Below are 25,730 nucleotides of genomic sequence, written 5' to 3'. Positions count from 1 at the left end.
CTGTGTCCCGGGGGTGGTCCATGAGGACCAAACCGGGTTCGTGAAGGGGAGACAGCTGAACACGAATATACGGAGGCTGCTAGGGGTAATGATGATGCCCCCGCCAGAGGGGGAAGCGGAGATAGTGGTGGCAATGGATGCCGAGAAAGCATTTGATAGAGTGGAGTGGGATTATTTGTGGGAGGTGCTGAGGAGATTTGGCTTTGGAGATGGGTATATAGGATGGGTACAGTTGCTGTATAGGGCCCCGATGGCGAGCGTGGTCACGAATGGACGGGGGTCTGATTATTTTCGGCTCTATAGAGGGACGAGGCAGGGGTGTCCTCTGTCCCCGTTATTGTTTGCACTGGCGATTGAGCCCCTGGCCATAGCACTGAGGGGTTCCAGGAAGTGGAGGGGAGTACTCGGGAGGAGAGGAACACCGGGTATCTCTGTACGCGGATGATTTGTTGTTGTATGTGGCGGACCCGGCGGAGGGGATGCCAGAGATAATGCGGATACCTGGGGAGTTTGGGGATTTTTCAGGGTATAAATTAAACATGAGGAAAAGTGAGTTGTTTGTGGTGCATCCGGGGGAGCAGAGCAGGGAAATAGAGGATTTACCGTTGAGGAAGGTAACAAGGGACTTCCAGTACTTGGGGATCCAGATAGCCAAGAATTGGGGTACATTACACAGGCTTAATTTAACGCGGTTGGTGGATCAGATGGAGGAGGACTTAAGAGATGGGACATGGTGTCCCTGTCACTGGCAGGTAGGGTGCAGGCGGTTAAAATGGTGGTCCTCCCGAGATTCCTTTTTGTGTTTCAGTGCCTCCTGGTAATGGTCACGAAGGCTTTTTTCAAGAGAATCGAGAAGAGTATTATGAGTTTTGTGTGGGCCGGGAAGACCCCGAGAGTGAGGAGGGGATTCTTGCAGCGTAGTAGGGACGGGGGTGCTGGCACTACCGAGCCTAAACGACTATTACTGGGCCGCCAATATTTCAATGTTGTGTAAGTGGATGAGAGAAGGGGAGGGAGCGGCGTGGAAGAGATTGGAGAGGGCGTCCTGCAGGGGGACTAGCCTACAAGCAATGGTGACGGCACCGTTGCCGTTCTCACCGAAGAAATACACCACAAGCCAGGTGGTGGTGGCTACATTAAAAATTTGGGGGCAGTGGAGACGGCATAGGGGAAGGACTGGAGCCTCGGTGCGGGCCCCGATAAGAAATAACCATAGGTTTGTTCCGGGGAGAATGGATGGGGGATTTGGAGCATGGCAAAGAGCTGGGGTAGTACAATTGAGAGATCTGTTCGTAGATGGGACGTTTGCTAGTCTGGGAGCATTGACGGAAAAATATGGGTTGCCCCAAGGGAATGCATTTCGGTATATGCAACTGAGGGCTTTTGCGAGGCAACAGGTGAGGGAATTCCCGCAGCTCCCGACGCAGGAGGTGCAGGATAGAGTGATCTCCGAGACATGGGTGGGGGATGGTAGGGTGTCGGGCATATATAGGGAAATGAGGGACGAGGGGGCGATCATGGTAGATGAGCTGAAAGGGAAATGGGAAGAAGAGCTGGGGGAGGAGATTGAGGAGGGGCTGTGGGCTGATGCCCTACGTAGGGTAAACTCATCGTCCTCGTGTGCCAGGCTAAGCCTGATACAATTTAAGGTGTTACACAGGGCGCATATGACTGGAGCACGGCTCAGTAAATTTTTCGGGGTAGAGGATAGGTGTGGGAGATGCTCGAGAAGCCCAGCGAATCACACCCACATGTTCTGGTCATGTCCGGCACTACAGGGGTTCTGGGTGGGGGTGGCAAAGGTGCTTTCGAAGGTAGTGGGGGTCCAGGTCGAACCAAGCTGGGGGTTGGCTATATTCGGGGCTGCAGAAGAGCCGGAAGTGCAGGAGGAGAGAGAGGCTGATGTTTTGGCCTTTGCGTCCCTAGTAGCCCGGTGCAGGATATTGCTAATGTGGAAGGAAGCCAAACCCCCGGGTGTGGCGACCTGGATAAACGACATGGCAGGGTTTATAAAGTTAGAACGGATCAAGTTTGTATTAAGGGGTTCGGCTCAGGGGTTCACCAGGCGGTGGCAACCGTTCATCGACTACCTCACAGAAAGATAGAGGGAATGGAAAAGAAGAAGACAACAGCAGCAACCCAGGGGGGAGGGGGGGGGGGGCGGAGGAACCGGGCGGACTCTCAGGGATGTCATTGTATATGTATAGATACTTGTTCTAGGTATTGTATATTGGATTGTATCTTTGGAGAGTAACTATTTTTGACAAGGCAGTTGCCACTCAGTTTTGTTTTTGTTTCTGTTTATATATTATTTATTTATTTGTCTAAAACTGGCCACGGTTATTTATATTGCTTTATTGTTGTTCAAAAGAAAAACTACATACTGTTATGTTTGGCCACAAAATTTTGAATAAAATATATTTAAAAAAAAAAGAAATGTTGCTGATGCATTTTACATTATTTTATTCTTTATTTTTGTTGTTTGTAAAATTAAATAATCTGTTGAATCTTCTACAGCTTGTTTAGATACTTGCAATAAATGGAGCCAATGAAAATAAAATATTGAGCAACTAAAAATCCTCGAAAGGAATTTTGTTACTATTATGTTTGGAATTTATCATAAGTTGTATTTCTTAAGCCAGAAACTCCCTACTTACATTTGGAGCATGATCATCTGCGGCTACACTTCCTGAGTGTGGATCTATCCAGAAAGTAGGTTGGGAAGTTCCAAGGATGAAATCTCACGTCCTGTCACTTCCCTGTGGCCTTCACTCGCAGACACTGTTATCACTTCAAACTCCGTCTCCTGTGCAGAACAATTTAAATCATCCTAAAAATACTTAATAAGCTAGAGTTACTGGAGTATATACATCTGGTGAGCTGTGGCTTGCCCATTGAAACCACAGCACAATTTTGGTGCATCTTTTAGGAATCTAGAACTGCAATTTTAATCTTGCATTCAGATTATGATTTAAAAAAAAAAAATCAAGATTGCAACCCTTTTTAAAAATCATGAATTCAGATCTTTTCCTTCATCCATACTGGTGGGGTGGCTGGGGTGCAGGCATCACAATTCTTACTGACGTACAGCCTTTTGGCAGTACAGAACGTGACTTATTGCTGAAAAAAGAGACATGGGGCTGGATTCTCTGTTGCTGAGGCTAAGTGCCAGCACCAACGGAGGATCCGTAGTGTTTCACGGCAGGAAAATCGGCACAAAACCCTAACCGATTCCGCTACCGGTGAGGGGCTAGCACCGACGCCGCATGAATCACCCGCAGAACGTGCGGAAAACGGTTGGGGAATCGCCGGGTCCATGCTGCACGTGCAAGGCTGACAACCTGCAGCAGCGTGTACGCCTACACCCCCCACGCACACACACTGATCGCGCCGGAAAAGTTGGCGCCGGCTGTGCAGGATCATGTACCGTCCACCCCGACCTCACAGCCCACCTCCTGGCAGAGGAACGGATCTCGGCCAAGTGTGGCGGCGCTGGACACTGTCCACACCTCTCTCTCTGCAGCAGCAGCCACGCCAGGTTCACGACCTCTTAGACCTCGCGTAGTCCGCGCCGTCGGGGACGCGGCCCATCGGAGGCGGAGCATTGCGGGTGGGTCTGCTTATGACATTCCAACGGGTTTGCGACTTGTGTGTGCCGCATGTCTCGGTGATGCCGATTTGGAAGGGGCGGAGCATCGCGACACTGCATCAAACTTGCGCCTGCTGCAATTTTGACATCAGGAGCCATTCTCCGCCCGATCGGTGTTCCCGATTTCGGTGTCGGGCAACGGAGAATCCCGCCCATGCTTTTTGTCCAATTTCAGGGGGTGAGTTCGAGATTCCCAACAGACTCTGGGGAGAAAAAGTTATTGCTCAAGTCTCTTCTAAATCTCTTGCCCTTTAACTTTAACCTATGTCCCCCAGTTATTTGATCCCTCAGCCAAGGGGCAATGTTTCTTCTCATCAACCCTTTTTATGTCCTTCATAACTTTATATACCTCAATCAGGTTCCCCCCTCAGCCTTCTATGCTCTTTTAAAAATATATTTCTAATTAAGGGGTAATTTAGCGTGGCTAATCCACCTAACCTGCACGTCTTTGGGTGTGGGGGTGAGACCCGTGCAAACGGGGGGGAGAATGTGCAAACTCCACACGGACAGTGACCCAGGGCCAGGATCAATACCGAGTCCTCAGCCCCATGAGGCAGCAGTGCTAACCACTGTGTCACCATGCTGCCCCTTGCCTTCTCTGCTCGAAGGAGAACAATCCCAGCCTCTCTTCATAGCTGAAATCAACAGCCAGGCAACATTTTGGTGAATCTCCTCTGCAACCTCTCGAGTGCAATCATATCCTTAACTACCCAGCTTTGTTCAAATTCAAATCGGGCAGATCACATTCCCTGGTTCACTTCCCAGGACAACAGTGTCAAATGCTGCACAAATTAATAAAACAGCTAGTAAATTGAGTGGTTATCTATATCCATTTGCTTTAGAGTTTAGGAATATAGAATCCATACTAGTTATGTTAGGGTTGATTTGGAAAGACTTCCTCTTAAGATTACAATTGAGGCTGCTACCTGGGGCAATTTACATGGTTTTGCTAATATTTTCAACAGCCCGGGTTGAAAGTCCTTGAACTGTAGTGCTCAATGCTATTCTGCACATTCAGAATTCTTCTGAGACCAATCAAGAATCTCTGCTTTACTTTGGTATAGTTCCAATTATGAAAGTTAATCAAAGTGGAAAAATGTAGAATTAGTTCCATATGACTGGTCTTCAGTCTTTGAAAGAAGTTCACATTCTACATACAAGCAGCTACTTCCAACTCTCCTTGGTATTTGCAGCTGCTTTAGTTTTATTGTTTGACTCTTGGGTCCCAGTGCTTCTTCTCAAAGAAATAACAATGTAATTCAAAATAAACCCTTGGATAGAATGAATAGAAGGGGAAAGATTGGTAAATAAAATGGCAGTATAATGTGAATTTCTTTCAAGAAAGTGCCATTAGTTGATCCTCACAAATAGGTGGCAGTGGTTTATAATTGATGTATTATATCGAATCGGCAAGGAAAAGCTACAACAGATCATTTTCCCCATTTCATACCGACATCTCATTTTCAAATAGTGGCATTAGGCAGCTTTCCGGTAGATTCACCTGTTAGAACACCCTGCTACCAAGACTCCAGTATCTCCCCAGATACCATGGGCGGGATTCTCCGACCCCCAGCCAGGTCAGAGAATCGCCGGGGGTCAGCGTGAATCCCGTCCCCGCCGGCCTCCGAATTCTCTCTCTCTCTCTCCCCCCCCCCCCCCCCCCCCCCCCCCCCCCCCCCCAAAAATGGCGTGGCGTAATTCACGCCGCCCACCTTGGAGAATGGCGGGGTCCGGCGCAACTCAATGGGCCCCGGGGCCGCCCGAATTCTCCGGCCAGCGATGGGCTGAAGTCCCGCCCGCCTGTAGCCGGTCCCGCCGGTGTAAAATGGAGTTGGTCCCTTACCGGCGGGACCTGGCGGCGCGGGCAGCCTCTGGGGTTATTGGGGGATCTGGCCCCTGGAGGTGCCCCCATGTTGGCCTGGCCCGCGGTCAGGGCCCACCGATCCGCGGGCGGGCCGGTGCAGACGCTGACGCTCCCGCGCATGCGTGGACCCGCGCCGGCCGGCGGAATCCCTTCGTTCCCGGTTGGCATGGCGCAAGAGAAGGAAATGGAGGTGAAAAGACATTTTCAGAGAAAATTCCAAAGTTTAGGGGTTGGACAGCTGAAGGCTTGGCTACTATTTGTGGGTTAAAGGCAAATGGTAATACACAAGAGGACACCGTTGGAGGAACATATAATTCTTGGGGGATTGTAAGGCTTGAGAAGATTACAAATGATGGGAGGAGATGAGTTGTTGAGTGCCTGAGAACCAATGCAGTTCAGCAAGCACAGGTGAAAGGTGAGTGGGATGAGGAGTATGGTAGAAAACATGTAACAGACTTGTACAAGAGTTGAAGTTTGCCACGGTTGAAATTTGGGAGGACAGGAGAGCATTGGGGCTGGTTTAGCACAGGGCTAAATCGCTGGCTTTGAAAGCAGACCAAGGCAGGCCAGCAGCACGGTTCAATTCACGTACCAGTCTCCTCGAACAGGTGCCGGAATGTGGCGACTAGGGGCTTTTCACAGTAACTTCATTTGAAGCCTACTTGTGACAATAAGCGATTTTCCATTTTCATTGGAATGGCTGAGTCTTGTGACCATGCATGGACAATTGTTACTGGAACAGATGTGCTGAGGCAGGGTGGGAGATGGTCAATATTTGCAATGGATGCAAGAAGTCCTTTTGGTGGAGAAGAAAGGACACCGAGTAGTCTGGTTCTACATGAGAGTAGCTGAGGAGAAAATGGAATCGGAAGTGAGAGTTGTAAAAGTCTGCATGTTTAGTTGGGGGGGGGGGGGGGGGGGGGGGAGAGAGAGATTTGTTTGTGTAGCATTGCTTTGCCTGTCCCTGAGGAATCCACGCAAGTCTGCGAGTTCAAGCAAATTTTCCCCCAGTGGCTTCAGTATTCTCTGGTCTTTAATTGGAGGAATTGCATCTTATCCAGGATTGGATGACATAAGCAGATAGATAACGGAGGCAGTGGAAGGGTTGAAACAGCTGAATAAATAGAGCTTGGGCTAGGACTTCGAAAGACTCGAGCTCCAGCATTCTAATCTTAACCAAACAAAAAGTAAAATCAGTGAAGACATGGAGTACCAACTGTTGCAGTTAAACCTTCTGCTTTTTCTGAAGCGTACCCAAGTTTATCCTCGTGCTTAATGAAGTTAAGCCAGATAAAATACACGGGGAAAGATATGCAGACACTTTTTGCATGAGGAAGTAATGGCAACTTTTTTCAGTTGACTAAGGGCTTCATTATATTTTCCTAGGTTACATTGTGCTTCCTTTTTCTTCCTGGCTGCATTGTGTCTCCAGTAATATTGCTGTAATCAGCTGTGTTTTGTAGTGTTCGCAACTGTTCAAGGTTTTATGTACTGCTAGGTCTTATAGATCAAGAAATCATCCTTTTGTAGCAGTTGCTTGCATATCCTTTTACAGTGTTTGTGCCGTTGAGAGTCTTTGGCCACATAAGGGAAAATTTATCTTGCGTGGGATGGAGCAGTAGCTGGGACCAGGTATCGAACATGTGGGGAAAGGGAGGGAGTATGGTTTGACCAGAACAGTGGATCATTGTGGGTTTTTCCCACTTCAGTTCCAAAAGTACTGAAGATTTCTATTTGTTCTTTGGAGGTAAACAATCCAAAATAAAATGCAAGTAGAGAGAGGAATTTTTATGGCAGATAGTGGAAACTGATTTATTGTACACATTGCCTGGTAACACTGCTTTATCTTACTGGCAGTGCTCACAACTAATAAACAGTGCAAAGATGGCATTTTATCCTCGTAAGATTTTCGATTTCATATGCATGCTGAGATTGAGTAAGCGACCCATTGACTATGCAAGTAGAAATTCTGAATTTGCTTTCAGTCCTTAACCGTGTAGCTCCCTCAGTCTCATAGCACCAGAAGTGTTGTAAGTATAGTGAAAGATCGACCAAATAACCTTTAAAAAAAATAAATGTCTAATTTGTCCCCTTCTCTCCTGAAGGCACTGACCCATGCTGCAGTATGGGTGGCATGGGCACCCATTTCTCTCCGTCTTGTCACTCATATGGACACTCGTAATCTGTGAGACTAAACATGTCATGTAGCCAAATGTAATCAATCATGCATAACATCACTGTGAAACCCAATACTGTCATCACCCTTGTGTTAGTGTGCACTTTGAGCCAGAGGATCAGAAGTAGATCTAACATTTAATGGCGGCTTCCAGATAACCAGCATTCTTCTTTGTTTTTTTATTAATACAACAGTATATTCTGTCATTGAATCTTAAAGATGGTGTTTTCTTTGGTCATAGCACTCTATGTACAATTGTTGTTTCCAAATGTATGCTTTATTCATAAAACATCTAAAAGTTCACTCCACAACATTTGAAGTTGGACATTACAGAAGGTACAATAATTTACTTTATTCCCTAGAGCATGTTGCACTTTTAACTGCCTCAATACAATCTACTTTGCACATTGAATGATGAGAATGCAGCCCGAGGGGTTCTACACTGTTACCAACCCCTCTGTACAGTATGGTGGGTAGGCTTTAGACAGTGGCCTTTTCCATGGCTGCGCTAAATTGAATTGAATTAATTATGATTATTTTTATGTAAAGTTGTCCACTAGTTAGAATTGTTATTTTAATTGTTGAGATAATTTAATTAGCATTTTCCTTAAATAGTGATAATCATTCAAAGTATTCTATTTCAATTCATTAAATCAATCTTTGACACATGAAAAAAGGCCAATGGCCCATTGAGCCTCTTGCTTTCAATAGGGCAGTTTACCTTTACAGAGTTTGCTTAACTTTGTTAACCTCCCGGGAAAGGTGAATACCACAGGTGAAACTTGCAGAGAATCAATTTGTGTCCGATATCTACCTAACTCTGAGGATGTTGAATAGAAACCCCAGGGCATCAGGCTAACATTATAGATTTTGTTATTTATGTGGCCAGTCACACCTGCAGAATACCAGTAGCATAGGAATTACAGTAAATCCAGTGTATGATTAGAACAAGTCAGTATGGTTTTACGAAAGGGAAATTCGGTTTGATAAATTTATTTAAAGTTTTTTGAATTTAGGAACATAGAATTAGGAGCAAGAGTAGGCCATTTAGCCCCTTGAGCCTGCTCCGCCATTCAATTAGATCATGAAGGATTGATCGGATGGAAGCTGAGATTGTTTCCACTGCTTGGGGAATCTAAAACACGGGAGTGTCAGGATAAGGGGCCGATCATTAGGACTGAAACGAAGAGCAATTACTTCACTCAAAGGGTTGTGAATTTTTGGAATTCTCGACCCCAAAGGGTTGTGGATGTTCCGTCGGTGAATACATTTAAGGCTAGGCCAGACAGACTTTTGGTGTCTCAGATAATTAAGGGATATGGGGAGCGGTTAGAAAATGGAGTTGAAACCAAGGGTCAGCCATGATCATATTGAATAATGGGGCAGGCTTGGACATATGGGGCGAAATTCTCCACCAACGGCGCGCTGTCCGCCGACTGGCGCCAAAAATGGCGCCAATCAGACTGGCATCGCGCCGGCCCAAAGGTGCGGAATGCTCCGCATCTTTGGCGGCCTAGCCCCAACATTGAGGGGCTAGGCCGACGCCGGAGGGATTTCCGCCCCGCCAGCTGGCGGAAATGGCGTTTGTTGCCCCGCCAGCTGGCGCGGAAATGCGGCGCATGCGCGGGAGCGTCAGCGGGCGCCGACAGTTTCCCGCGCATGCGCAGTGGGGAGAGTCTCTTCCGCCTCCGCCATGGTGGAGGCCGTGGCGGAGGCGGAAGGGAAAGAGTGCCCCCACGGCACAGGCCCGCCCGCGGATCGGTGGGCCCCGATCGCGGGCCAGGCCACCGTGGGGACACCCCCCGGGGTCAGATCGCCCCGCCGCCCCCCCCCCAGGACCCCGGAGCCCGCCCAGCCGCCTGGTCCCGCCGGTAAATACCAGGTTTGATTTACTCCGGCGGAACAGGCAATTTCTGGGCAGGACTTCGGCCCATCCGGGCCGGAGAATTGAGCGGGGGGGTCCTGCCAACCGGCGCGGCCCGATTCCCGCCCCCGCCCAATCTCCAGTACCGGAGACTTCGGCGGGGGCGGGATTCACGGCGGCCAACGGCCATTCTCCGACCCGGCGGGGGGTCGGAGAATGACTCCCATGATCTCCTATTTTTAGTGTTTCTTGTGGGAGTTGCCTCTATCTATCTGATCCTCAAAATCTGCAGGCTATTATTAAATAAAATATTCATCCAGCTCTTTATGAAAAGATTATATGTCTATCTAATATTCATAATCTTCCTCCTTTTAGGTAATGAGATATTGATTTGACTCTTTATCAAAGAAGCCAATGAATTATGTTTCTGTGCAAACATAGTTAATGCTGTATGCTATTCCAAAAACATGCTGCCTGGGAGAGAATTTTCATTACCCCTCGAGGATCCCCAGTGTTTGTATTTATTTTCTAGTTTCTCAATTACAGTTTAAGGCCAATAACCTTTGTCTACATTGGCTTAATGTTTCAGCTTTTAAAAAGTAAACTGGCCCTTGTTCTTAATGAGTAGATTCTATGTTTGTACAGGCTTGCTCAGCAGCGCAGTCATGAAGTACAACAGTAGGTCAGATTGTGGTTCTATATGGATTAGCATTGCTAGGTACATCGGGAAATATGTGAACGTGTAGGTTTTCAAAATCTGTTTGCATGTAAATGGAAACACTTAATTAGTGTTGAGTGAAATGATACCTTGATGCAAAGGTTGTACTCCATCTTGTTTAATACTGATGGGTTAAATGAAGGATTATATTAAGAAAAAATCATGGTACATTCATTGTACTTTAAAGACTTGCACATACATGGATTGAAATCCCTCACAAGACGCTGCGTGTTCCCTAAAGAGCAAACTGTTTTGTTGAATAAGAGTGCTTTCTCTCGAGGAAAGTTAACCAATTGTGACAATTGCAGTCAGTGAATCCAATCATTTATAATCAATACTATGTTCATTTTTAAAGTTCCCTTTCATCTGTAAAACCAAATACAGAGCTATCTTTTTACCAGATTAAATTTAGGGATGACATAATATTATTCTACTTGGACTAAATATTGTACTTTCCAACAGATTTTATTATAATCAAAATGTTTTTAATGGCTTTTCCATTTCTAAGGGCCTTTTATTGGTGTGGCAGTCAAATACGAAAACTTGTTATTGTACTACTTATGCCTATTTTTCTGTTCATTGGTTCAAGGAAACTAATGAAACACGTGTTAACTTTTAACAAAAGTAATTGTGAAACTATGGGCTGGGATTTAATGCAGCCTGCTGCAGTGGGAAATATGGCTGTTACGCCTACTTAATTGTAGGAGCGGTACTGTTACAATCCCCCAGCAGCAGCAGAATTCTCTCTTTCCCCCCCCCCCACCCCACACATACACACACACACGCACACGCACACGCACACACATGCACACAATTAAATCGGAGGGTGGAAGGGGTTCCTAGTCGTCACTGGCGGGATGTCAATTAGACTCATTAAAGAGCCAATTCACAGTTATTATCCTTGAGCCCTCAGGGGTTAAATGGGAGCTGTGCTGCTTTCCCAAGCCCTTGAAAGGTCGCCCAGCAAATACTCTTGCATTTGCCACCAGCTTCTGGGACGGGTATTGGGGGGGTAGAAAGGGGTGGTCTCCCTTGTCACGCAATCAGGCCGGTGGTTGATGGAAGTGCCACTGAAAGCCACCCACTGCCTCCTAAACACCTTCTCCTGAGGATCCCACTCTGCTTTCACTCACCTTTGGTCTGAGGTCCCAGAATGATGATCTGGTGGATGCTGTGCCACCAGCAGTCACCTGTCTCCCTGCTGTCATGAGGAGCACCTAACCTCTGATTGGCCAGCAACTCTCAACAGGTGGGAGATCTGTCACTGGGGACCTCGATCACTGGAATTGCCCAACGTTGGACACTTAAGTCCCTCAAGGCACTTGATTCTGTTGAACTTCCCCCAAGGAACTTGTGGTGGTTCCCCGTTAGTTCTCTATTCAGTGGGTGAGAACCCCATCGACCCATCAAAATCCCGGCTGATGTTTACCTTGTGTCTCTGTGAAAAATACAGAAACGTGAGTTGTTGTAGACAATCAAAGGTTTTGTTAAGAGATGGTCTGGTGGCCTAATGATATTGTAACACTCCTCCTCCTAACCTCGGTTCCTTCCCCCCACAACTTTCCACCCCGGCTAGACCACTCGGACCCTGTTCTGCCAGGCTCCGATGGCCGTAGCCCCTCCCCCCACTTCACTCCCGTTCACTGGCCGGCTTAAACCGGCCAGCATGGACGCCCGGGTCCCTTTCCCACTTGCCCGGCCCTAGGAAAGCCCAAAGATCCCCTTTTAGCACACAAACCCCGCATATCCACCTACACCCCAAAGAGCTCTCATTACGAGTGAAAGTCCCGTCCCTTCCCTTGTCCACATATATACCACATTGGCCCCTTTAATCTCTACACCCGTGCGCAGTGATACAAAAAAGAAGAAAATACAGTCATGAGGTTACATCGGCACATGGCCATTCCTCAATTTGTCAGTTCTGCCACAGTCCTTCTGTTTTCGCAAACTCCTCCGCTGAGAGAGAGCGGGTAAATGGAGTTGAAATCAGCCATGATTGAATGGTGGAGTGGACTCGATGGGCCGAATGGCCTTACTTCCACTCCTATGTCTTATGGTCTTATGGTCTTATTTCAAATGTTTACCAATACAATCAAATTCCTTAAAACAACTTTTGTTTTCCTAACAATATACCAAGATCTTACTGGATGTTCCCACAATATCTTTAATCATTGGGATTAGCAATATTTAGCTGATGCATTATTAATAAATTTATTATGACTTCCGGGTGCGGCGATGACCAGCTGAGTCGCACTTTTCGGCAGCTCCCTGTGAAACGGACTTTTGGGCTCTTGATAGGAGCCCCAACGGCAATTTTAACGGCTGAAAACACCGTGTGGTAAACCAGAAGGGTGTTCCCCCTGGACACGGATGGAAAAAGGAGAGGAAAGTGGCCGGATTGCAGCGGATCCTTTGGAACAACGGCAAGGAAGGCAAGCAGAAACCAAGATGGCGTCGGAAGGTGGCAGTTTCATATGGGGCCCTGAACAACAAGAGTTCTTGAAACGCTGCGTGGAGGAGATAAAAAAGGAAATGAAGAAAGAGTTGTTGGCCCCGATATTACAGGCGATTGAAGGGCTGAAAGAGGAACAAAAGACCCAGGAGCAGGAGCTTCGGGTCGTGAAGGCGAAAGCAGCAGAAAATGAAAACGACATACAGGGCCTGGTGGTGAAGTCTGAGATACAGGAGGCACACCAGAAACGATCTGTGGAGAGGTTGGAGGCACTGGAAAATAACGCAAGGAGGAACAACTTGAGGATTCTTGGCCTTCCTGAAGGTGTGGAGGGGGCGGACGTTGGGGCATATGTGAGCACGATGCTGCACTCGTTAATGGGAGTGGAGGCCCCGACGGGTCCGTTGGAGGTGGAGGGAGCATACCGAGTTATGGTGCGAGGATCGAGAGCAGGAGAAGCTCCCAGAGCCATAGTGGTGAGATTTCTCCGTTTTAAGGATAGAGAAATGGTCCTTAGATGGGCGAAGAAAACTCGGTGTAGTAAATGGGAGAACGCGGTGATCCGCGTCTATCAAGATTGGAGTGCGGAGGTGGCGAGAAGGAGGGCGAGCTTTAATCGGGCCAAAGCGGTACTTCATAAAAAAAAGATAAAGTTTGGAATGCTGCAACCGGCAAGACTGTGGGTCACATATCAAGGGAGGCACCACTACTTTGAGACGGCGGGTGAAGCGTGGACTTTTATTGTAGAAGAAAAATTGGAATGATTGGACTACGAAAACGAACGTTTGGACAAAGTGGCGGGACGAGTGGGGGGGGGCGAAGAGGGATTGTATGATTAATCCTGCGGTATGGTAACTTTTCTTTCTCCCACAGGTGGTGATGGGGGGAGGTGGGGAGGGAGAGGAGATGGGGCGTTGGCCATGGGAGGCGGGGCCGAGGGAGAGGCGCGGGCTTGGTTCCCGCGCTATGATAATTATGGCGGGAATAGAGAAGCAGGAAGGAGGGGGCGCCGCACGGGGCGAGCCGTGATCACGGGGGGAAGCCGAGGTCAGCCAGAGTTTGCTGACTTCTGGGAGCAACATGGGGGGAGTAATTACGCTAGTGGGGGGGATGGGGGGAATTACTGGGTTGCTGCTGCTGGGGAAAGGGGGGAGTGGGTACGGGAAAGGATGGGCGGGGGGGCACCGTCTGGGAGAAATACAGCCGCGTGGGAACTGGGCGAGAAGCTGGAAAAAGATGATGGCTAACCGGCAAGGGGGGGGGGTGGGTAGCCCCCCAACTCGGCTGATCACGTGGAACGTGAGGGGGCTTAACGGGCCGATAAAGAGGGCACGAGTACTCGCACACCTTAAGAAACTTAAAGCAGATGTGGTCATGTTACAGGAAACGCACCTGAAACTGATAGATCAGGTTAGGTTGCGCAAAGGATGGGTAGGGCAGGTGTTCCATTCGGGGCTGGATGCGAAAAACAGGGGGGTGGCTATATTAGTGGGGAAGCGGGTAATGTTCGAGGCAAAGACTATAGTGGCGGATAACGGGGGCAGATACGTGATGGTGAGTGGCAAATTACAGGGAGAGATGGTGGTGTTGGTAAACGTGTATGCCCCGAATTGGGACGATGCCAATTTTATGAGGCGAATGCTAGGACGCATCCCAGACCTAGAGACCGGAAAGCTGATAATGGGGGGAGACTTTAACACGGTGTTGGAACCAAGGCTGGATAGGTCGAAGTCCAGGACTGGTAGGAGGCCGGCAGCAGCCAAGGTGCTTAAGGATTTTATGGAGCAGATGGGAGGGGTGGACCCGTGGAGATTCAGTAGACCTAGGAGTAAGGAGTTCTCGTTTTTCTCCTATGTCCATAAAGTCTATTCACGCATAGACTTTTTTGTGTTGGGTAGGGCATTGATCCCGAGGGTGAGGGGAACGGAATATACGGCTATAGCCATTTCGGATCATGCCCCACACTGGGTAGACTTGGAGATAGGGGAGGAAACAAGAGGGCGTCCACCCTGGAGAATGGACATGGGACTAATGGCGGATGAGGGGGTGTGCTTAAGGGTGAGGGGATGCATTGAAGAGTACTTGGAACTCAATGACAATGGGGAGGTTCAGGTGGGAGTGGTCTGGGAGGCGTTGAAGGCGGTGGTTAGGGGGGAGCTGATATCAATAAGGACACATAAAGGGAAGCAGGAGAGTAAGGAACGGGAGCGGTTGTTGCAAGAACTTTTGAGGGTGGACAGACAGTATGCGGAAGCACCGGAGGAGGGACTGTATAGGGAAAGGCAAAGGCTGCATGTGGAATTTGACTTGCTGACCACAGGCACTGCAGAGGCACAATGGAGGAAGGCGCAGGGTGTACAGTATGAATATGGAGAGAAGGCGAGCAGATTGCTGGCACACCAATTGAGGAAAAGGGGAGCAGCGAGGGAAATAGGGGGGGTGAGAGACGAAGATGGAGAGACGGAACGGGGAGCGGAGAGAGTGAATGAAGTGTTTAAGACATTTTATAAAAAATTGTATGAAGCTCAACCCCCGGATGGGAGGGAGAGAATGATGGAGTTTTTGGATCGGCTGGAAATTCCCAAGGTGGAAGAGCAGGAAAGGATGGGATTGGGAGCACAGATCACGGTAGAAGAAGTGGTGAAAGGAATTAGGAACATGCAGACGGGAAAGGCCCCGGGACCGGACGGATTCCCAGTTGAATTTTACAGAAAATATTTGGACTTGCTCGCCCCGCTACTGACGAGGACCTTCAACGAGGCAAAGGAAAGGGGACAACTGCCCCCGACTATGTCAGAAGCAACGATATCGCTTCTTTTAAAGAAGGAAAAGGATCCGCTACAATGCGGGTCCTACAGACCTATCTCCCTCCTCAATGTAGATGCCAAGGTCGTGGCCAAGGTAATGGCAATGAGAATAGAGGAATGTGTCCCGGGGGTGGTTCATGAGGACCAAACTGGGTTTGTGAAGGGGAGACAGCTGAACACGAACATACGGAGGTTGTTAGGGGTAATGATGATGGCCCCACCAGAGGGTGAAACGGAGATAGTAGTGGCGATGGATGCCGAGAAAGCATTTGATAGAGTGGAGTGGGATTATCTGTGGGAGGTGTTGAGGAGATTTGGGTTCGGAGAGGGGTATGTTAGATGGGTGCAGCTGTTGTATAGGGCCCCAGTGGCGAGTGTGGTCACGAATGGACGGGGATCGGCATATTTTCGGCTTCATAGAGGGACAAGGCAGGGATGTCCTCTGTCCCCATTACTGTTTGCACTGGCGATTGAGCCCCTGGCGATAGCGCTGAGAGGTTCCAAGGGATGGAGGGGAATACTTAGGGGAGGAGAAGAACACCGAGTATCTTTATATGCGGATGATCTGCTACTATATGTGGCGGATCCAGCGGAGGGGATGCCAGAAATAATGCGGATACTTGGGGAGTTTGGGGATTTTTCAGGGTATAAATTGAACATGGGGAAGAGTGAGCTGTTTGTGGTGCATCCAGGGGAGCAGAGTAGAGAAATAGAAGACCTACCGTTGAGGAAGGTAACAAGAGACTTTCGTTACCTGGGGATCCAGATAGCTAAGAATTGGGGCACATTGCACAGGCTAAATTTGACGCGGTTGGTGGAACAGATGGAGGAAGATTTCAAGAGATGGGATATGGTAGCATTGTCAATGGCAGGGAGGGTGCAGGCGGTTAAGATGGTGGTCCTCCCGAGATTCCTTTTTGTGTTTCAGTGTCTCCCGGTGGTGATCACGAAGGCTTTTTTCAAAAGGATAGAAAAGAGTATCATGGGTTTTGTTTGGGCCGGGAAGACTCCGAGAGTGAGGAAGGGATTCTTACAGCGTAGTAGGGATAGGGGGGGGCTGGCGCTACCGAGCCTAAGTGAGTATTATTGGGCCGCTAATATTTCAATGGTGAGTAAGTGGATGGGAGAGGAGGAAGGAGCGGCGTGGAAGAGATTAGAAAGGGCGTCCTGTAGGGGGACCAGCCTGCAGGCTATGGTGACAGCCCCATTGCCGTTCTCACCAAGGAACTATACCACGAGTCCGGTGGTGGTAGCTACACTGAAGATTTGGGGACAGTGGAGACGACATAGGGGAAAGACCGGAGCACTGGGGGAGTCCCCGATAAGAAACAACCATAGGTTTGCCCCGGGGGGAATGGATGGGGGATATGGAATGTGGCAAAGAGCAGGTATAACGCAATTGAAAGATGTATTTGTGGATGGGAAGTTTGCGAGTCTGGGAGCGCTGACCGAGAAATATGGGTTGCCCCAAGGGAATGCATTCAGGTACATGCAATTGAGGGCTTTTGCGAGGCAACAGGTGAGGGAATTCCCGCAGCTCCCGACACAAGAGGTGCAGGACAGAGTCATCTCAAAGAAATGGGTGGGGGACGGTAAGGTGTCGGATATATATAGGGAAATGAGAGACGAAGGGGAGACTATGATGGACGAACTAAAAGGGAAATGGGAAGAAGAGCTAGGGGAGGAGATTGAGGAGGGGATGTGGGCAGATGCCCTAAACAGGGTAAACTCGTCGTCCTCGTGCGCCAGGCTAAGCCTGATTCAGTTTAAGGTATTACACAGGGCACATATGACTGGAACACGGCTCAGTAAATTTTTTGGGGTGGAGGATAGGTGTGCGAGGTGCTCGAGAAGCCCAGCGAATCATACCCATATGTTTTGGTCATGCCCGGCACTACAGGGGTTTTGGATGGGGGTGACAAAGGTGCTTTCGAAAGTAGTAGGAGTCCGGGTCGAACCAAGCTGGGGGTTGGCTATATTTGGGGTTGCACAAGAGCCGGGAGTGCAGGAGGCGAAAGAGGCCGATGTTTTGGCCTTTGCGTCCCTAGTAGCCCGGCGCAGAATATTGCTAATGTGGAAAGAAGCCAAGCCCCCGGGGGTGGAGACCTGGATAAATGATATGGCGGGGTTCATAAAGTTAGAGCGGATTAAGTTCGTCCTAAGGGGGTCGGCTCAAGGGTTTACTAGGCGGTGGCAACCGTTCGTCGAATATCTTGCGGAAAGATAGATAGGGGAGAACAAAGAAGGCAGCAGCAGCGGCCCAGGACTTGGGGGGGGAGGGATGGGGGGGGGGGGTGGCCTGAGACAAGACAGTTGCCAATTAGGGCTAGTTTTTATTTTTTTGTTATTTAATATTTATTTATTTGTTGTTGTTTTTGTTTAAATTTAAAAAGGTCATTATTATCTGTGTTGTTACAGTGTTGTGTGAGGGATGCACAATGTACTGTGTTGGTTGACCAAAAATTTTCAATAAAATATTATTTAAAAAAAAAAAAAAAAAATTTATTATGCAATCATATGCCAGAATTAATGAATTATGACTATCAGATACCAATGCAGTGTATAACTTATTTTTATTCCTTTATGGTATGTGGGTGTTCCTGGCTGGGCCAGCATTCATTCCCCATCCCTAATTGCCCATGAGAAAGTGGTGGTAAGCTGCTTTCTTAAACCGCTGCAGTCCCAGTGGTACAGGTGCATCCATAGTGCAGTTAGGGACAGAGTTCCAGGATTTTGACTCAACGACGGTGAAGGAATGACGATTATATTTCCAAGTGTTGAGTGACTTTGAGGGGATTGCCCAGATGGTGGTGTTCCCATGTGTCTGCTGCCCTGCCCTGTCCTTCGAGATGGTAGTGGTCATCGGTTTCGGAGGTGCTGCTTGTGGAGCCTTGGTGAGTTCTTGCAGTGCATCTGGTAGATGGTACACATGGCTGCCACTGTTTGCCGGTGTTTGGGGGGAGCGGTGGGGGGAGTGAATGTTCATAGAAGGGTTGCAAACCAAACGGACTACTTTGTCCTGGATGCTGTTGAACCTCTGGTGTTGTTGGAGCTGCACTGGTAATGCCATTGAATGACGAGGAGCAATGTTTAGACTCCCTCTTATTGGAGATGGTTATTGCCTGGCACTTGTGTGGCGTGAATGTTTCTTGCCACTTGTCAGACCAAACCTGGATATTACCCAGGCCTTGTTGCATTTCGACATGGACTGCTTCATTATCTGAGGAGTTACATGTGGTGCTGGACATTGTGCAGTCATCAGCGACCATCTCCACTTCTGATCATGTAATGGAAGGAAAGTCATTGATGAGGCAGCTGAAGATGGTTGACTCTAGGACACTACCCTGAGGAAGTCCTGCGATGATGTCCTGGAACCGAGATAATGGACTTCCAACCACCTTTTAGTTTATTTTTTGAAGGTATGACTCCAGTGGAGTGTTTTCCCCGATTCCCATTGACTCCAGTTTTGCTAGGGCTCCTTGATGTTCTGTTCTGTCAAATACTGCCTTGGTGTCTAGGGCAGTCACTCTCACCTCACCTCTGGAATTTAGCTCTTTTGTCCATGTTTGAACCAAAGCTGTAATGAAGTCAGGAGCTGAGTGGCCCTGGCGGAACCTAAACAGTGAGCAGCTTATTGCTAAGCAAGTGTAGCTTGATCATGCTTCTGCTAACCCCTTTCCGTCACGATACTGATGAACGAGATTAGACTGACGGGGCAGTCATTGGATTTGTCCTGTTTTTTTGTGGACAGGGCATACCTGGGCAATTTTCCACATTGCCGGATAGATGCCAGTGCTGTGGCTTTAGCAAGGGGCACGACACGTTCTGGAGCACAAGCTTTCAGTGCTATTACCACAATATTGTCAGGGCCCATAGTCTTTGCAGCATCCAGTGCCTTCAGCCGTTTCTTGTATGACATGACATGGCATGAATCAAATTGGCTGAAGCCTAGCTTTGGTGATGCTGCAGACCTCCAGAGGAGGCTGAGATGGATCGTCCACTCTGTTCATATTATGGAAACTATATGGTGATCAAGATGTCTTCTCTGCAAGCCATTTCCTTCCAGTTTTAGGCATTTGTCATATTTAGAATCGTCTTGTGCGCCTATTGTGGAAATAGTGATAGAAGCTGTTGGGAACCACTTCCTGCTAAGAGACGATATGCCCTGTTCATTTGAGTGCACTTCCAATTATTTATCAAGTTTTCTTAATAATTAATTTTTCTTTTTTGTAAATTTAGAGTACCCAGTTTATTTTTCCAATTAAGGGGCAATTTAGCGTGGCCAATCCACCTACCCTGCACATCTTTGGGTTGTGGGGGCGAAACCCATGCAAACACGATCAAGTTCATAACTTGTACATCTTTATTTTATTTCAGGTAATAAAATGGGAAGTAGAAGTGATGCAGAGCAGACCAAAATTCAAGTTGCCCAACCAGGAAGAAAGAGACATGAAAACTTTGAGAATGCCAGAGAAAATGAAGCAATGGATCCACCACAGGAGAAAAAGGGTAGGAGGAAATCAGAACCAAATGAAGAACAAAGCAAGGTAAGAAAACTAAAATTCCGGTATGGGATTCAAAAATGGATATGGTTAACTTGTCTTCACCCTTAACTTCCAATATTAAGGGTCTGAATGAGCTACATCTCTGACCTTGACTGGCTTCAACTGATTTCAGGTCCATTTTCAGGACTGCTGCTGGAAAATTCTATTTATCAATCCTAATCTTATGACTGTATTCCATTTCCCACTAATCGTAGATTTTTCTATTTCATTCTTGATGCCCATTTTTTAGCATTTCATTCTTTGAATTTGCCACTTGGGAAAAATATTGAGCTTTAAAATGGTAAGGAAATTATAGAGGGAGTGCTTTCAGTACTGTTTTTTGATCATCGGAGAAAATAAACAAACTTTGTAAATTTGAGTGTTTTTAAGATATCTGTTTTCATACTTGAAAGAGGAAAACTGCAAGGTGGAAGTAAAAGCTTAACATGCTGGAAATGTAGAGCAGGCCAATCAGCATCTGTAAACGCAAAAGGTTTCCGGTGTGTACTGTGCATCAGCAAGCAGTGCTTTAATATGTTCATATTAGATTTTTCTTGACTGGTTGCCATGACACCAACTTAACAGCAGTGAACTATGATGGCAAAAGATGATAAATGCCTGAAATGCAATGATAGGTTGGCATTTTAGTTGTAGCCAGTCTTTGTCTTTCAAAATCTGGTCTGATGTGTGGTTCATCTTTTTCACCCCTTTCCCTGCCTCTGTAGTTGCTTCAAACCTGTTACATCTCTAATTTTAACAGTTCTTATGAAAGGTCAGCAGCCTGAAACATTACCTCTTTTACTCTTCATTAAGGCTACTTGACCTACTGAATATTTTGGCCCTTTTAGATTTTCAACATCAGTAGTATAGTGCTTCTGTATAAATAGTTTGTCATTGCAATATTGTTTAATTCTGTGCAAAGTGAATAAACAGCTTCAATGAAATGTAGTTATACTTCTGTGTCCTAGAACAATACAAGAAGGAGTATTCCTGGTACAAGTTCCAGTAATGCGAAAGGAAAAGAGGAAATGAAGAACAATCTCGATGCAGCTTCCGAGGCTAATGAGAACTGGAGGCTCTATGATGATGGCGAAGACAAAAAACTATACCCCCAGCAGTCACGTGAAGTAAGCAACTGGGTAACGAGTGATAAAGAGGAAGTGGAGGATGAGGAATTGGAAATGACGAGCAGGACGGGTGAACAGGAGAGTGTGCAGCAATTGGAAACATCACACACAGACAGGCAAGGCACTCTCAAAGGCAGAAGCCCAGTACCTGATGAACCAGAACCAGTAGAAGAAGCAAGTACTTTTCAAACCATAGAACAGAAGATGCCTCGCAGAGCCTCTTGCATGTATGGAAGTAACTGTTACAGGTATCTGAAATATATATTTATCTAAATTATGTGCATTTCCTGTGGTTGTATCCATTATCTCTTCCAAATACCAAAGTTTTATGTTTTGCTTGTGATTGACACAGATTGCAATTGAAGATTTTGAAAATTGCCAATCAAACTTTTTTTTAAAGGGGCTTTGCAAACTTCAGTAGCAAATGCTGAGGACATGTAAAAGGAAGATCCAAAATATGAGTAGTCAGCAAAATTTGCCATGAAAGGAATTGAGAAACAAATCTATTTATAAAAAAAAAAAAGAAAATCCTTTTTGGCTTTTTCAATGTGCTGAGTCTTTACTGCTGGAAATACAGTTTGTAACAAGACAGAGACACCGTTCCACAATTCACAAGAAAATGATTAAGCTCCCTCCTAAGAAGGGAGACTGAACCCAAGTAAAACCAGAGCTACAAATCCAAGACTGTTCCCAGACCCTACGGTGTTAGCATGCGAGACTCTGGCTGCTGGATGATAACTCCAGAATATGTGCATATGACTGTTGGACTGTTGTGTCTTAAGATTCCATGGGAGTTAAGGTGGGTCAAATAGCAGGAATCAACATTGACAGAGGAAGGTGCAAATTTATGTGGTTAGCAATAAAGAGTTTCCTTTTGAGCTGCTGTGACCATGGGATGAGCATGTAGAGGGCTGAATAAAGTAGCCAGGAGGAGCTGTCATGGAGGAGAACTGGGTACAATAGTGGGAGGGAAAAGTGCAAATGAATACTGTAAAGAATTAGTGAAAGGGAAGGGTGAACCAATACGGAATAAAAAATATGGAATAAAAAGGAATGAGAAAACAAGGTGGGTGACTCTTAATTGTCTGTTGAAATGGCAAAGGGATTTGCAATAAATACCAGCTTTGCCCATAGTTTCCCCATAAGAATCAATTAGTAAAAAAGAATAGCTGATACAATTCAAAATCAAAGGCCCAGGAATAGGATGCTTTTGTTTTTTTTTGTTTTCAAGGTGTTTTTTAAAACAACTGCTTAACTTGTTGCCTTCATAATGTAAAACTTCAGCTCTCTAACCCATTCACCTATCGATGTGCATTTTATTCATTGATGTCTCCTATTGCAGTGCATCACATAAACTTTATCTAGACTCCTAAGACACCCCTAATGTTTTGCAGTTCCAGTGTTGAATTATGTTATGTCCCAATATTTAATATCTGTCTCGTTTGTAATTGGGGGATATGTATTTGGATGTCATTAAAGAATGAAAAATTCTGTTTGCATGCCCACATACTGCTGGTCATTTAACAGACCTTGAAGCTTCAAATATCTGCAGGCACTCACCCAGCTGTCCAATTTACTGCAAAGATCCCTGGAGTTGCACCTGCTAAAAATGCACAATATATTGGTCTCTCCACAAGAGGGCACTGTCTTAAAGCAATGTTTTCTGACTCTGCTTGATTTAATAAAAATATATCTTTAATTATTAGATGAAGGTGACACTCTAGAATTATGCATAAGAGGGAAATTGGGACAATGAAATTTAGTGAATCCACACAAGACAATTGAGAAAAATATGGAACAGATCATGGGTTAGGTCATGGGTGGGAACATTTTCTAAAGACAATATAAATGACACCGAAAGTAACTAATAAACATAGCTTTTGGAAACGGGCAATACAATTACTTCAGTAAGTAGCACAGGGACTGAAGGAAAGATCATTCAGAAAGATTCAATACAGCTTTGGAACCCATTATAGAATAACATGGATGGGTGTTGAAAAAAAACAAGTGCAGTGAACAAAAGTGATGAAAATGGACTTTCGGTTGCGGCTATGCGCAGCTAAGTCGCACATTCGGCGGCTCCCGCAAAAACGGACTTTTGGGATCTTTTCAGGGCCCCCAACGGCACTTTTTCGACGTTTCCCGGTGTGAGAAGGAGTCTACAACAGCTCCCCGTCCGTATATGGCTTCAACTAGGAGCGGGGCGACAAAAAAGGTGGTGGTGGACCTGAAGAAGGTGCGAGGGAAGAAGGACAAAATGGCGGCGGGCGGAGACCAGGCAGCGTGGATGCAGTGGGCGGAAGAGCAGCAGGAGGGTATCCAGCGCTGCTTCAGAGAGATTAAAACTGACTTGCTAGAGCCGATGAAGGCGTCTATTGATAAGCTGCTGGAGACTAAGACGGCCCAGGGAGTGACGATCCGCGAGGCTCGACAAAAGGTCTCTGACAATGAGGACGAGATCTTGGGCCTGGCGGCAAAGGTGGAGGCGCACGAGGCGCTCCACAAGAAATGGCAGGAGCGGTTCGAGGAAATGGAGAATCGGTCGAGGCGGAAGAATCTGCGGATTCCGGGCCTCCTGGAGGGGCCGGACGTGGGGGCCTACGTCGTCACCATGTTGAACTCGCTGATGGGAGCGGGGTCCTTCCAGGGGCCCCTGGAGCTGGAAGGGGCCCATAGAGGGCTGGCGAGGAGGCCCAAGGCTAACTAGCCTCCACGGGCGGTGCTGGTGAGGTTCCATCGGTTCGTCGATCGGGAGTGTGTGCTCAGGTGGGCGAAGAAGGAGAGGAGCAGCAGGTGGGAGAACGCGGAGGTTCGGATATATCAGGACTGGAGTGGGGAGGTGGCGAAGAGGAGGGCCGGGTACAATCGAGCGAAGGTGGTGCTTCACAGGTAGGGGGTGAAGTTTGGCATGTTGGAGCCGGCGCGACTGTGGGTTACCTACAAGGACCAGCACCATTACTTTGAGTCTCCGGAGGAGGCGTGGGCCTTTGTTCAGGCCGAGAAGTTGGACCCAGATTGAGGGTCGGGATGGGCGATTGGGGACTGCGGTTGATATGCTATGTTAATTTTTGTTTCGAGGGGGGGGCCTTTGTATTGCTCCGGGTTTCTTTTTCTTTGTGTTTCTTCTCTTTTGGGTTGGTGAGGGTGGCAGGGGTGGATTGGGCACTGTTTTGGTTGGGTTGGTCGGGGGGGGGGGCTCTTGGAAGTGAGATGGGGCCCCGCGGCGGAGGGGGAGGCCCAAGCCAGGGGTGAGGGGACCAGGCCTGTAAAAAAGGGAGCTGCGTCAGAGGTGGCGGGGCCTGGTAGGTGGAAAGCGCGGGCTTTTTCCCGCGCTGAAGACTGGAGGGGGCGGGGCTGGGGCAGGGAAGCGAGGGTCGTTTCCCACACTTAGAACGGAAGGGGGAGTGGGAGAGCCTATGGATGAGGAGGGTGTGCCACACAATGGGAGGAGTCGAAGGAGAGGCGGGAGTGGCCGGGGTCAGCCGGAGTCTGCTGACTTGCGGAAGTGCAATGGGGGGAGTAAATCACCTAGGATGGTTTCTAGCCGGGGGTGGGGGGGGGGGGGTGGAATCGAGTTGCTGCTGCTATGGTCAAGTAGGAGCTGGAGCTGGAGCGAATCGGGGGGGGCGGGTCAAGACTGGGGTATGCCGCTGTGGGGAACGGGCCGGGTGTGGGGTGCGGGCACGTGGCTGGCTGAGGAGGGGTCATGGCTAGTCGGCGGGGGAGGGGGGCGGGTAGCCCCCTGATCCGGCTGATAACCTGGAATGTAAGGGGACTGAATGGGCCGGTTAAGCGGGCCTGCGTGTTCGCGCACCTGAAGGGGCTCAAGGCCTATGCTTCAGGAGACACACCTGAAGGTGGTAAGATTGAGGAAAGGGTGGGTAGGTCAGGTGTTTCACTCGGGGCTGGATGCCAAAAATCGAGGGGTGGCGATCTTGGTGGGAAAGAAAGTGTTGTTTGAGGCGTCGAGCATTGTGGCAGATAATGGCGGCAGGTACATAATGGTAAGTGGTAAGTTGCAGGGAGAGAGTGTGGTACTGGTCAATGTGTATGCCCCGAACTGGGACGATGCGGGTTTTATGCGGCGTATGTTGGTTCGGATCCCAGACTTGAAAGTGGGAGGCCTAATAATGGGGGAAGACTTTAACACGGTGCTGGATCTGGCACTGGATCACTCCAGGTCTAGGACGGGTAGGAAGCCGGTGCCGGCTAGAGTGCTGAGGGGTTTTATGGACCAGATGGGAGGAGTGGACCCTTGGAGATTTGCAAGGCCGGGGACTAGGGAATTTTCATTCTTTTCACATGTCCATTAGGCTTATTCCTGAATCAACTTTTTCATCTTGAGTAGGGCGCTGATAGCAAGAGTAGAGGATACTGCGTATTCGGCAATAGCCATTTCGGACCACGCCCCGCATTGGGTGGACTTGGAGATGGGGGAGGAGAGGGACCAGCGGCCGCTGTGGCGCTTGGAGGTGGGACTGTTGGTGACGAGGAGGTGAGCGAGAGGGTCCGAGGAAGTATAGAGAGGT

At 47.9% G+C, this 25,730-nt stretch overlaps 1 protein-coding gene across 2 annotated transcripts in view; it reads left to right on the top strand.

The window, feature by feature from the left end:
• aplf (aprataxin and PNKP like factor) overlaps positions 1 to 25,730 on the top strand; it is a 146,352-nt gene that overhangs the window by 36,707 nt on the left and 83,915 nt on the right. For both annotated transcript variants that reach the window (XM_072506774.1, XM_072506765.1), the window contains exons 6-7: positions 19,908 to 20,077; positions 21,043 to 21,449. In XM_072506774.1, coding sequence (XP_072362875.1) covers positions 19,908 to 20,077; positions 21,043 to 21,449 — 577 coding nt within the window. The remainder of the gene's footprint in view (positions 1 to 19,907; positions 20,078 to 21,042; positions 21,450 to 25,730) is intronic.

Source organism: Scyliorhinus torazame, chromosome 1 (assembly GCF_047496885.1).
Source record: "Scyliorhinus torazame isolate Kashiwa2021f chromosome 1, sScyTor2.1, whole genome shotgun sequence".
Taxonomy (NCBI): Eukaryota; Metazoa; Chordata; class Chondrichthyes; order Carcharhiniformes; family Scyliorhinidae; genus Scyliorhinus; species Scyliorhinus torazame.
The sequence above is the reverse complement of the archived record's forward strand: the minus strand, read 5'-3'. Positions and strand labels throughout refer to the sequence as shown.